Genomic DNA, 12054 nt, shown 5'->3' with positions numbered 1-12054 from the left:
TTCTCATCCCGGCCCCGTGGCCGGCGTCCGTGGCCACGTGGCCTCAGTTTACGTGTCACCTTGTCTTGTTTGTCACTGTGTCCTCATCCTCCCCCTGGCCTGGGAGCTGTCAGAGCCGTGGGGTGTATGTGTTGAGTGGTTAGAGCCCCCACAGTCCTTCAGCGTCCACTGGTCCTTCCTCTGCTGCTCACGGCGTGTAGGATGTGGACTAGCTAAGATCCCGGGGCTCCAGCACCAGGCTGGGATCTCGCTCTACCATTGACTAGCCATGCAGCCCTGGTCTCAACTTGCTACCCGCTCAGGCCAAAGGCTAGATAGGAGGCAGACAAAAGAGGGTCTTGGTAGAGGATTCTGACATCTTACTGCAGCATTTCCCCAACACGGGGCCCTGCTCTCTGCTCCTGAGAATGTGCCGAGGGTGCCAGGGCCCTCCCTCTGCTGAGCAGTCTAGGGGACAGCCCTGGCACCGGTTAGTGAGAGGAAAGCTCCAGGTGAGTGGAGGTGGCAGAGGCTGAGGACAGAGCTCTGGGTGGCGTGGGAGACACACTATAAACGGGAGGAGCCGTCTGGTGCACAGAGCCCCGTGGTGCTGGGGCCGCGCCGGGAGGAGAGAAGCAGAGCCTGGCATCAGGGTGCCTGAACGTGCAGAGGAGCTCCCCCAGAGAGGTGAGCAAGGTGGGATTTTCTCTTTGCTTGACCGGCTGGTCGGGCCAGGTTCCCATGTCCTCAGTGTTCTGAACCCCAGCTCCCCTCAGAGGGGAGACTTTTGAGCTGCTGCTCCTCCCCAGATTTAGCCCACTCCCCATTGCTCACCACGGCTGGGCTGGGCTCTCACGATTCACCAGCCTTGGTCCTGAGCAGACTGGTGTGGAGGCACACCCTGCCACATCCATTCACCCTCGGGGAGCCCTGAGGGAACACAGAGCCGCCTGGGAGCCTTAGGGCATCTTAGAGACAGTCGAGCCCGAGACTCAGGTTCAAGCACTGACCCTTCGTCAGCACTGCCGTCTGTCTATGGAGGCCCCTGCTGAGTTACGTAGACACTTCTGGGCACCTTATTTGTTTTCTATCATCACTCACGGAGTCCGCCGCTAACTAAACTCGCCGGGCTAACTAACAGGACGCCCAGGTGCGAGGGCCCTGGTCAAAGGCAGGCCGCTCCCGAGGAAGATGGTGTGTGTGTGTGTGTGTGTGTGTGTGTGTGTGTGTGTGAAGGGTTAGAGGGAGGAGGCGCTCTCTTCATGCCAAGAGCTGAGGAACCCACAGAAGGCCTTTATGCCCCCTCTTGGCAACTGGACCTCACCCTTGAACCCTCCTCCTCTGTTCGTTTTCTTCTTCCTCTTTTAGGGGTTGGCTTCAAATTATCTTATTTGTTTACATTGCACCCAAGTTTTATGGTACAAAAGACTTGCAGGTGCAAATATGTCCCGCCTTCATTAACTTCCCCTTCCTTTTTAATTTATGTGATTTCAATTTTCCTTCCCTGTACTGTTAATTAGGGGACCCTCTAATCAGTGCCATTATCACAGTGGTATTCATGTTTAGGAAAGCCGCTAAACAAATGCTTGCAAAATTGCTAAATGGCTAATTAATGTCTGTTAATTAAGAAAATTGCTCATGGTAACAAACCATGCCGTTGCTGGCAGCCGCTAGAAAGACACACACTTGTTGAAATTAGTAGCATGGCAGGTAGGGGAACATCTGCTCCGCGGAGCTTTCCAGAAGTGAGCAGCCCTTGGCGTGGGCACGCACATCCAGGCCTGTCCTTGGTGGCTCCCCGGGGTTCCTGCAGAATCAGCTCCTCTGTCTTTCTCCGCTCACCTCTTCCCTGCACCTCCACGCCCACCGGTGCGGGCAGGTGAGAGGCCGGCAGCCTGGCTCTGAGCGAGAAGGTGAGAGAGGAAAACCTGTGTCTCTCAAAGATTCTTTCTCCTTGTCTCTCCTCGCGGAACCCCACCCATTCCCATGCATGCTTTAAATTTTTCTCAAAGGCGACTTCCAAGGGTAACAGCAGCGCTGCGGGGGATAAGAGGGAGCTGGAAGGGCTCCTCAGCACCAGCGTCCGGCTCCCAGGGCCCCAGTGGGCCGGAGGGCTCGCCGACGGTGACCTGCAGGCGGAAATACGTGTGACGTTGTGACCCAGCACATACACACGTATTTACAAATGAGATAGAAGTTAATGCAGTATTTGCCTTAGAACACACAAAGGTCTCCAATATCTTTGTTCTGTATTTTTATTCAGTTCCCAGCTTTTTTTTTAAAAAAAAAGAATGGTTGCAACCCACTAAATTGCTTTCACCACCCACTAACAGGTTGCAGCCCACAGTTTGACCAACCCCATGGTTTAAGTGAATTCATCTGCCTGTTTCTCCTGGGAGGAGTCGAGGCCAGCAATGCCCAGGGCTTTGGGAGGGAGGGAGGGACGGGTCAGCTTGGAACCAGGGATGGCTCACTCCCACTGAAGTGGGGAGCCCAGCCCCCACACCCGCCCACGCAGCAGGCAGGGGCCTGCAGCCCTGTCTCCCTGTTCTGCACGTTCCTGCTCCAGCTCGGGACTACAGGGCTGGGGTGGGCCTTGGACCCACCAGGCTTCGCGTCCGGGCTCTGCCGTTTGCCAGCCGTGTGGTGGCGGCCAAGTCCCTGCATCCCTTGAGACACGGTTTCCTCGTCGGTAAAATAGAAATGAGAAACTCCACCTCTGGGCCCCTTTCCAGGGAAGGTGAATTAGTGCCCAGCCCTCGGGCTGCTCCGTAGCCATCTCTTCCTGTCGTTCCCCCGTTTGTTCAGTCTGGGCTCCACCCCGCTCCTTCTGTCCGTTCTCCTTCAGCATCAGGAGCCGGGCCTCGAAGGCCCCGGACCTGCACCTGTCCTCCAGGCTGGGCGCTCTCGAGGGCAGGGTCTCCCTCACGCCTGGCAGACGGGGTCGCTTTCTGTGCACACTGCTCGCTGCGCCCACACCAACCAACGTATTTAACATGGCAAACTCCGCTCCCACGCCAGGCAGTGTCGGGCCCTGCTCCTGTGCAGGGGCTTTGAGAAAGGAGCTTGCTTGGTTTGATTTCTCCCCCCTGTCAATCCCTAGGCAGGCGTTTACCAGCTTCTCTCCCTCCCGCTCCACCAACGAGCTGGCGACCCGGGCAGCAGCTCGCACCTCCCGCCAACCAGAGCCCGCCCCTGCACGCCCGCCCGCCCGCCGCCCACCCTTCGTTTTGGTTTAATTTTTGTTCTTTTAAGCTTCTCTTGCGCTTCTCCATGTGCTGTGATCTGTAACCTGCCTCTACTGTCTGGCCTCACAGGGTCCTCCAGGGTCACAGCCCTCGCCGCACGCACAGCCTCCACCCCACAATCCCAGCAGCATGATGGGACCCCACAGTCAGGTAACGCACTTGGCTCGCCCGCCCGGCCGGCCGGGGGGCACGGGGCCCCAGGAGGACAGAGCCAGCAGAGGAAAAACAAAAATCACAACGTGCTTTGCCATTGCCTTCGAGTCTTGATTGACAAATGAAGAGTTTTTGAGGGGGAAAAAAAAAAAAAAAAAAAAAGTTAACTATTTTCTAAAGAGAGTTTTCATTCCTTGGACATCACGCCCAGCCTGGATCCGAAACCAAAAGAAAGGAAAACCATTTCTGTGACCTTGTCAGTGGCCTTTGCGTTTTTGTTTTTTCCTCTCTCACTTTTGGTTTGGTTTTTGAGTTTGGTTAACCATTCGTTTGTAATCGAAGCTGCATCCGAGCCTTTTCTTTGTGCACTCGCTGCTGAGAGCTTTTCCTGCTCATTCCCTGCACTGAGTTAGGGAGCCCGGTGTCCCCACAGTGTCATTGTGTGTCCCCTCCACCCTCGCTCCCCCTCCCCACCCTCTGTCAGCGGTCTCCGTGTGCGCGCGTCCAGCTCTGCAAACCCCGAACAGCGCGTGTCTAGGTTCCTCTCCTGATTCTCCGGTTTGCCCTTCCCAGGAGCAGAATCTCCCCTCCCTTGCCCACACGGATGTCACTGTTCTTCCGCATCCTATGCCAAGTGCCCGCTGCTGCCCCAGCGCCCGGAGTCGGTCTCCGTGAACGAAGGCGGAGGCAGGGTCCCTGTGCGGTGGCACCTCCTGTTCCCTCTGCCCAAAGGAAGTTGTGCCCAGAGGGAAGAGGCCCCTGGGAGAAAGAGGATTTAGGAAATGGCTAGTGGTAACTCAACTGGACTTGGTGGAGTGGAGCGCATTTGTGTGTGTCCCTGTGCCGGAGCGCAGGCTGTCATTGAACTGATTCCCTGTAATTGCAGCCTTTTATGTCACCGCGATACGCAGGCGGCCCCAGGCCCCCGATCAGAATGGGAAACCAGGTACGGTACCTCTTTATGTTCTCTCTCTCTCTCCCCTCCCTCGGCCACCCTTGACCCCAGTTGGACTTTGACTTCCACCAAAACGTGAGGAAAGGATTGGGAGATGGGGGGACAGGTCTTAACAAGGTCGCTTTGCAAGCAGGTCCCCGGGAGGGCCCTGTGCCCGGGTGCAGCCCCGGCCAGCCTCTGCCTGCCCCTCATGGGCGGCACGGGCAGCAGTGCTGGAGCTGGGAGGGCGCAGCAGCAGCGGCTGGGGTGGGGCTGCAGGGTTTCAGCTCTGCCAGGGAAGGTGGTAACACCCTCCCCCCCCTCCCAGCCCCTTCTTGGAAAAGGGTCTTCCTCCTTAATGAAGTTAATTGACAACGTGCATTTTTTCCTGGAAGCTTTAGTGAATTGCCAAGCCTGGTAAATGGAATCCTGCTATTAAGGGGAGAAATGGCCCGTAGGAATGCTTAGATCAGGAGCCCGGGAGGCAGCGGAGCAGGACGCTCGGGAGTTCTCGGTTGAGCTGGGTCTGCCTGCTTCCCAGACCCAGCTCAACACAAGCAAGGATTTGTTCCTGCGATTAGAAAAGCGGCCTGCTGACGGGAGGAGGGCGGCCTGGTGGTGCGCCTCGCGCTGGCCCTGTGCTGGCCATTCTAGGTGGTCTGGAGAACTGGCCCCGGCCCCTCCCTGGTGCGGCCCATCCGGGGGCGGGAGCGAGCTGGTGACGGACAGACGAATATCCTCTTTTGAAGACAGATGAAACCTTAAAGAAACTTCAGGGGAACATTTTTTTTTTTCAATGCCAAAATATTTTTTTATATATAATTCTTTGAGTGACCTTGCAAAAGCTCTTAAAAACCTGACAGCAGCACCAGCGCCTCCAGCGCTTGCTGCCTCTGGAGCTGGGGGTTTGGTTGCAGCTAGCTGAGTGTTCTCTGAGCATGATCACTTCTGTTCTCAGGGCTCCGCAAGAAAGCCCCTGCGTGAGCCGGGGGGCAGGGACCACGGGCGATGCTTCTAACCAGGAGCCCCCGGGCTTTGAAGTTAAATTGCCTATCAGGTTACCCCTCCCCCCCCTTTTTTTTCTTTTCTTCAGAAGTCTTTTGTTTCCTATTTTGACATGAAGGAGACAAATGTAGAAAAGAAGAATTGGAGACGTGGCTTTTTGAGCAAGGAGGGCCCCCCATACCTCACAGATGAGGAGACAGGCCAGGGTGGTGGGGGAGTGACATCCGAAGTCCCCCCATGAGCTGGGCTCCAATCCAGCTCCCGCTCCGGAGCCCGTGCTGCCTGCACATCACTGGTCCGTTCAGCTCCCGTGGGTGTGGAGGTGCGGCCCCTGCCTTGGCTGTAACCAGTCGGCCAGCGGGCCGCCTCTGCCATCGCACACCCGGCCCAGCTGCGACTCACCCTCTGCCCGCGCAGAGCCTCCTGGCCTGAACCGGCTCTGCCCCAGGGATGCTTTCTTGTCGTCATTGTGGCCCTCCCTCCAGCCAGGAAGGGACACGAGAGGAAACGTGTGTTTCCGTTTGTCAGTGAATCAGGAGCAAATGGAGAATGGGTCGTTACCTTTACCTGGTGACAGGCCGGTCTTCCCAACCGCCCACCGCCCTTCAGAACGTAGGGCCGGTCTTCCCGTTTCCTGGGAACTCAAGACGTTTTGTCCTCCAAGCGGGGGTGGATGTGCCCCTGGGCGTCCGGGGAGAGTGACTCAGGCCTGCCGTCACACAGAAGCCTCCCGCCACCCCACCCAGCGCAGGTGGAGGGAGCTTAGGGCGACGAGAGGGCCCGTAGAGGGACAAGAACCTAAGGGTCCTTGCTTGCCAGTCTTGTAAGAACCAGCCTCTTACCTGCTTCCAGACATTGCCCAGCCCCATCTGCCTCAGCACCCTGGGACCCCCAAACCAAACAGCCTCAGGTGTAACCAGGCTCAAGAAATACCCCAGCCCCCCGAGCGGGCAGACACACAGCAGCCTAGTGACTCCGAGCTTGGGAACTGGGAGAGGAAGAGGGCTGAGAGGTCAGAGCAGGCTGAGCCCCGATGGGAGAGAGAAATGGGAGAGAGACTGGTTGTTGTCGTCCAGTGTCTCATTCCCTCTCTCCCCCGCACCCCGGGTAGGAGGAGTAGGTGGTGCCACTTCATGAAAATCAAGTGCCCCCTGGGCCTGTGGCCTTCCCATACGCCTCCCCCGCCCTAGACACCATACGCACCGCATTCGGAAGCTAACCCGAAGACTGATCCCTTCCCTTTCCACCACCTTGTTCCAAAGCCGGTTTGGAGTTGATTGTTGGGTCAGAGGCAGACCAGTGTCCCTCTCAGCCCTCCCACAGCAGTGAGCAGATTAGGGGGGCGGGGGGCGGGGGGGGCTCCCCCGGCTCCCCCGGCTCCCCCATCACAGGTGCCACCTGCAGGTGGGAAAGCGTGACCTGCTTTCCCAAAGACCTTTCCTCTCAAAGGCAGGGCCCATGTTCAGTCCTTGGGCACAGAGTTCTAGAGTAAACTCTCACCCCAGCACTCACTCTCTTTTTTCCAATGTCAGCTAGAATAACTTGGGTCCCAGGTAAATCACTTGGAATATATATTTTATTTCAGAGAGGAGGGGAAAGGGAGAGAGAGATAGAAACATCAATGATGGGAGAGAATCATTGATCGGCTGCCTCCAGCATGCTCCCTCCTGGGGATCGATCCTGCCACCTGGGCATTGAACCATGTGTCTTGGCCGGGAATCGAACTGTGACCTCCTGGCTCGTAGGTCAACGCTCAACCACTGAGCCACGCCAGCCGGGCCCCAGTAAATCATTTTAATAGGTGTGCCAAGAAAGCCCACGGGCCCTGCTGAGGGGCTGTTCCTGGCTCCTCGCGGGGCCAGGGAGCCTGGGGCAGAGGTGCGGGGATGCAGGGATGTTACTGTGAGGCTTCCGGGGCCACTGCACCCCCGGTGTGGGAAAGTGGCATTCCACACGAGGGACTCGGGGCCCCAAGTGGTCATTCTGGCTCTGCCAGTAGGTTCCTGGGGCCTCGGGGCCTCATTCCCTCTGCCTCCATCTCAAAGCCACCTCTTCCCCTGTTGCCCCTTAAAAAGGACTGCCCATTGTCACAGGATTTTAGCTAGTGGGTTTCTGGATCCCCACCGTTTAGAGACAAGGACAAAATGAGTTACATCGCCAGGAGGCAAAGGGAGACAGGGCAGGGGGCTGGCAGGGAGGGAGGGGCTGTTGCTGCTGAGCCCTGGTGGCAGGCCAGGGCCAGAGGGAGACCCCGCTCCGGCGGGAGGCAGGCCCACAAAGCAGCAGGGCGGAGCAGTGGTTCCTCGCCCGGAGACGAGGCCGGACCCACACGTGCCACAGTTTGCCCTAAGACCCCCCAGGCTGGCGGCCACGCCCAGGGGATCTCCCCCCCGGCTGGCAGGCGGCAGGAATGGTCTTGGGGAGACCATGAGTGGCCCTAGCTGGTCAGGTGGGGAGCTGGGGCAGGCAGGCGTGTCCCCCTCTGTCCTCCAGCCTGGGGAGCAGCCCTCAGCCCCTGTCTCATCTCTTTCAGCCTCCGGGAGGAGTTCCTGGGACACAGCCCCTGCTGCCCAACTCCATGGACCCCACACGACAACAAGGTAGAGAGGGATGGGTGGGCCACCGGGGAGTGGGGAGTCGGAGGGGCTCCTCCTCCCTCTCTGCCTGCCTCTGCCACTCACCACTCGCCCCCTCTCTCACGCAGGGCACCCCAACATGGGAGGATCCATGCAGAGAATGAACCCTCCCCGAGGCATGGGGCCCATGGGGCCCGGCCCACAGGTAATTACGCCCGTGTCCGTCCGCCCCCGTGACCATCTGTGTGCCCCCGCCTTCTCTCCTCTTTCACAGTCTGTCAGTCTTCCCACCGCGCTCGGCTTGCAGGGATGGGAGCAGAGGGTGTGGCCGGGTCCCCGCTCCTCTGCCCCCGGCTCGCTGGCCCAGCGCGGAGCCAGGAACAGCCCCTCGGCAGGCAGAGGTGAGGGGCCCCAGGGAGGGTCCTAGTGGGCGGGCCCGCCTGGGGAGGGGTGTGCTAGCCTGTGGTTTGAGGGGTTGGGAAGGCAGAGGGGCTGTACCCAGGCAGTGGTTGGTCCTCCAGGCATCCCAGAGCCGCCTCCTGTCCTGGGTGGGTGGACTTGAGCTGATGCAAGGGTCACCGCTTAGCAGGACCCAAAGGCGGGACAGATGAGCTGCGCTGTCTAGCTCTGTTTCCGGCTCACCACGGACGGATCAGTCCTCCTCTGTGGGCCCCGAAGCCTCTGTTCCCCCGTCCAGCAGGAGGGAGGGAGTCTGTGTTCACCCGTCTGTGTTCACCCTTCTCTGCAGAGCCTCCAGGTGGGAGGAGGCCAGGCTGCCCAGGCCCAGCTCACTTCAGCCCAGAGCTTTTGCCTGTGTCATAAGCCCAAATGCCCTGTCTGCCTCTCAGAACTCAGTGCCCGCTCTATGTGACCCAGCTCCATGGCCTGCACAGGGACGGTCCCCAGCCAGCAGGCACCCATTTCAGAGCCTTCTCGGGGTTGGCTCCCACTCTTGGTGTTGGAAGGTGGCTGCTCCTGCAGGAGTGGTGGCAGGTGCTCTGTCCTCCCCTCAGGAAGAGCCTGAAGGAAGCCGGAAGGTGGGATAAGGGGCGGAGTTCCCATAGTGAGGGCGGAGGGCTTTGTTGTGGGCGGTCCTTCCCTTTCTGCCCTGCCCTGGCGCCTGCTTCTCCCTCCCACCTGCCTGTAGATGATTGTTTGGGTTCTGTTCCCTGGGGCTGGAGTAGCATCCCCCACACACACCCCAAACCCCACATTGTGCTGACAGCAGGCCAGCCCCGCCTTCTCAGGGGCTGCATCGGTGGTGGGGACAGCTCAGGGAGGCCTTGTCTTCTCTGGCCCTGAGCCTAAAATGCAAGCCCACTCCAACGGCAGCCTGTTCTGGTGTTTCCCTCTCTTTCCCCCAAACCTCACTTTTGGCCCTGCTTTCCCTGTGACTTACCACGGGGCCCTGGGCGAGTCTCTGGCCTCCTTGGTGCTCCGGCTTGTCGTCTGTGAAACGGGGAGTGTGCGTGGCCCTCTGGGTCCCTGCTTCCCAAGGAGAGAGGAACTGGTGGGCATGGGCCCTCCAGGAAGCAGCCCTGCTGGCTGTTTGGCGGGGCCGGGGCAGGGGCACAGGTGGTGCCTGGGCCTCCTTGAGAGGGTGCATGCTCAGGCGTCGTTAGGGAGTGAGCACCCTGCTGTCATCTCGTACTATGTGGCGGTGCCCTGGGCTTCCCCCGCCCAGGCCTCCCTCCCCGTTTCTGCTCCAAGTGCAGGTTGCTCTCCTGGTGGGAGGGAACAGGACACAGCAGCTTCGGCCCCTGGAAGACAGATATCTTCCCCTCTCCCCCCTCTCCTCTCCCCTCTCCCCTCTCCCCCCTCTCCTCTCCCCTCTCCCCTCTCCCCCCTCTCCTCTCCTCTCTCCCCTCTCCCCCCTCTCCTCTCCCCCTCCCCTCTCTCCCCTCTCCTCTCCTCTCTCCCTTCTCCCCTCTTCCCTTTCCCTTCTCCCCTCTTCCCTCTTCCCTCCCCTCTCCCCTCTCCTCTCTCCTCTCCCCTCTCCCCTCTCCCCCTTCTTCTTTCCCTCTCTCTCCCGTCTTCTCTCTTCATCTCCTCCTCTCCTCCCCTCTTCTCTCCTCCCCTCTTCTCTCCTCCTCTCCTCTCTCCTCCTCTCCTCTCTCCTCCCCTCTTCTCTCCTCCTCTCCTCCTCCTCTTCTCTCTCCTCCTCTCCTCTCTCCTCCCCTCTTCTCTCCTCCTCTCCTCTCTCCTCCTCTCCTCTCTCCTCCCCTCCTCTCTCCTCCTCTCCTCTCTCCTCCTCTTCTCTCTCTTCCTCTCCTCTCTCCTCCCCTCTTCTCTCTTCTTCTCTCTCCTCCTCTCCTCTCTCCTCTCTCCTCTCTCTCTGTTCTGGGGGAGCCCAGATGAGGCTGAGATTTGTGGAGGGAATTGCATAGCTGCATGAGGGGCTTAGAAAGGGTTCTGTGGTGCTTAGGCAGGATGGGGCTTCGGCGTGGGTTCTGCTGCCCACCTCCCGGGTCCGGGCACACACAGGACTGGCGGCTCGGAGCCAGCATCTCGTCTGCTGCTCACAGGTCCTGTTGGGTTGGCCGTTCCTTGTCTCCAGTCTGTGGACGAGGCAGCCCAGTCCCAGCTCTGATGCTGGTGTAGCTGCGAGAGGCGCTGTCACTCTGCTTCTGTGCCTGTTTTTTCATCTTTATAATGGGATGGGAATGGGGTTGTGAGTGATGCATATAAGTGCTAAAAAGTACATAGCACAGCCTGGCACAGATGAGTGTTATTGTTCTTTGTGTATGTGCCCAAAGTGGCTGAGCCCGGGTGCTAACCTCCCCTGTGTTCTGACCCCAAATCCGTGGCTCTCCTCACTGCCCCTGACACCTCTGTAGAGTGGGCCCGGCCCCCACATGTCCCTGGAGCCCCCACTGTGTGCCTGAGGGCCGGCGCACACCTTCTCAGCCCTGATCAGGCGTGTGGGAGGCGGGCTCTAAGAGTGCTGGCTGGCCCTGGCCGGTGTGGCTCAGGGGCCGTAGTGTGGCCCACACACTGAAGTGCTGTGGGTTCTATTCCTGGCTCCTGTTGGGAGGCATCCAGTCAGTGTATCTCTTTCCCACCAGTGTTTCCCTCCCTCCCTCCACCCCTCCTCCTTCCTCCTGCCCTTCCACTCTCTAAAAATTAGTGGACAAACTATCCTTGGGTGAGGATTGAGAAATAAAACTTTTAAAGAAGAATGCTGGCTGCGAGGGGTCCTCTGTGGCTGTCCTGCCTCCCCCACCTCCCGGCCCTGCTCAGTGCCAGCCGCCTGGGCGCTCCTGTCCTTGTCCACGCCCTCTCGGGCATTTTACTGGCCTCCACGCCCTCTGGGGGACCCGGCAGAGTGGTGTTGGGAAGGGGTCCCTGGCTGAAGAGCTGAGCAGCAGCCAGGGCGTGGCTCTGATTGGTAGCTCTGGCTCAGACTCCCCCTTCACCCATCCCACTGGCCCCTCCGATGTGTGGCAGAGAGTGACTCCGGAGGCTGCGGATCCAGGGGAAACCCCGGCTGTGTCATTTACTGCCTGACTCCGGGCAGATCTTTCTTCCCCGAGACCCTCAGCTCCTCTCCTGCGGAACAGGGACAATCCCAGCCCCGCGACATGGTTCTAAGGACCAAGCCTGAGACTGTATGAAGCGTGCTGTGTGCTCAGGAGAGAACAGCTCATCTTGGCTGTTCCTGTGCCGCCAATTCTACCAGCTGACTTTCAGATTCTGCTACAGGACAGCTGAAGCACAGCCAGGCCCGTTTTACTTTCCTTCACTCCTTCCGATTGACTCAGCCCCTGGTGTGCCCCTGCTGCCGGGAGGGAGGGCCAGCCCAGGCCATTCAGACGCAGGAGAGGACATGTGGTTGTGATCGTAACCCAGAGTGCTGTGGGCAGTGGAGGGGGGGAGTGCAAGGCATCATGGGAGTAAGAGCAGTTAACCCCAGGGGGTGGGGCAGGGAAGGCTTCCCAGAGGCGGCGGTCTGAGCTGGGTTTTGGAGGGTGTGTAGGAGCCCACCCGGTCTGAGCTGGGTTTTGGAGGGTGTGTAGGAGCCCACCCGGTCTGAGCTGGGTTTTGGAGGGTGTGTAGGAGCCCACCCGGTCTGAGCTGGGTTTTGGAGGGTGTGTAGGAGCCCACCCGGTCTGAGCTGGGTTTTGGAGGGTGTGTAGGAGCCCACCCGGTCTGAGCTGGG

The 12054-nt window shown here is 59.4% G+C and overlaps 1 protein-coding gene across 7 annotated transcripts in view; it reads left to right on the top strand.

Moving 5' to 3' along the window:
• The window catches only part of SSBP3 (single stranded DNA binding protein 3), a 149765-nt gene that overhangs the window by 126118 nt on the left and 11593 nt on the right, over positions 1–12054 (top strand). For 3 of the 7 annotated variants that reach the window (XM_036448643.2, XM_036448636.2, XM_036448638.2), the window contains exons 6-9: positions 3297–3377; positions 4267–4326; positions 7853–7919; positions 8024–8100. In XM_036448643.2, coding sequence (XP_036304536.1) covers positions 3297–3377; positions 4267–4326; positions 7853–7919; positions 8024–8100 — 285 coding nt within the window. The remainder of the gene's footprint in view (positions 1–3296; positions 3378–4266; positions 4327–7852; positions 7920–8023; positions 8101–12054) is intronic. The other 4 variants (XM_036448640.2, XM_036448642.2, XM_036448644.2 and 1 more) reach the window with 2 other exon arrangements.

This window comes from Pipistrellus kuhlii, unplaced genomic scaffold (assembly GCF_014108245.1).
Source record: "Pipistrellus kuhlii isolate mPipKuh1 unplaced genomic scaffold, mPipKuh1.p scaffold_m20_p_2, whole genome shotgun sequence".
NCBI lineage: Eukaryota > Metazoa > Chordata > Mammalia > Chiroptera > Vespertilionidae > Pipistrellus > Pipistrellus kuhlii.
This window is presented reverse-complemented; position numbering and strand designations above follow the sequence as displayed.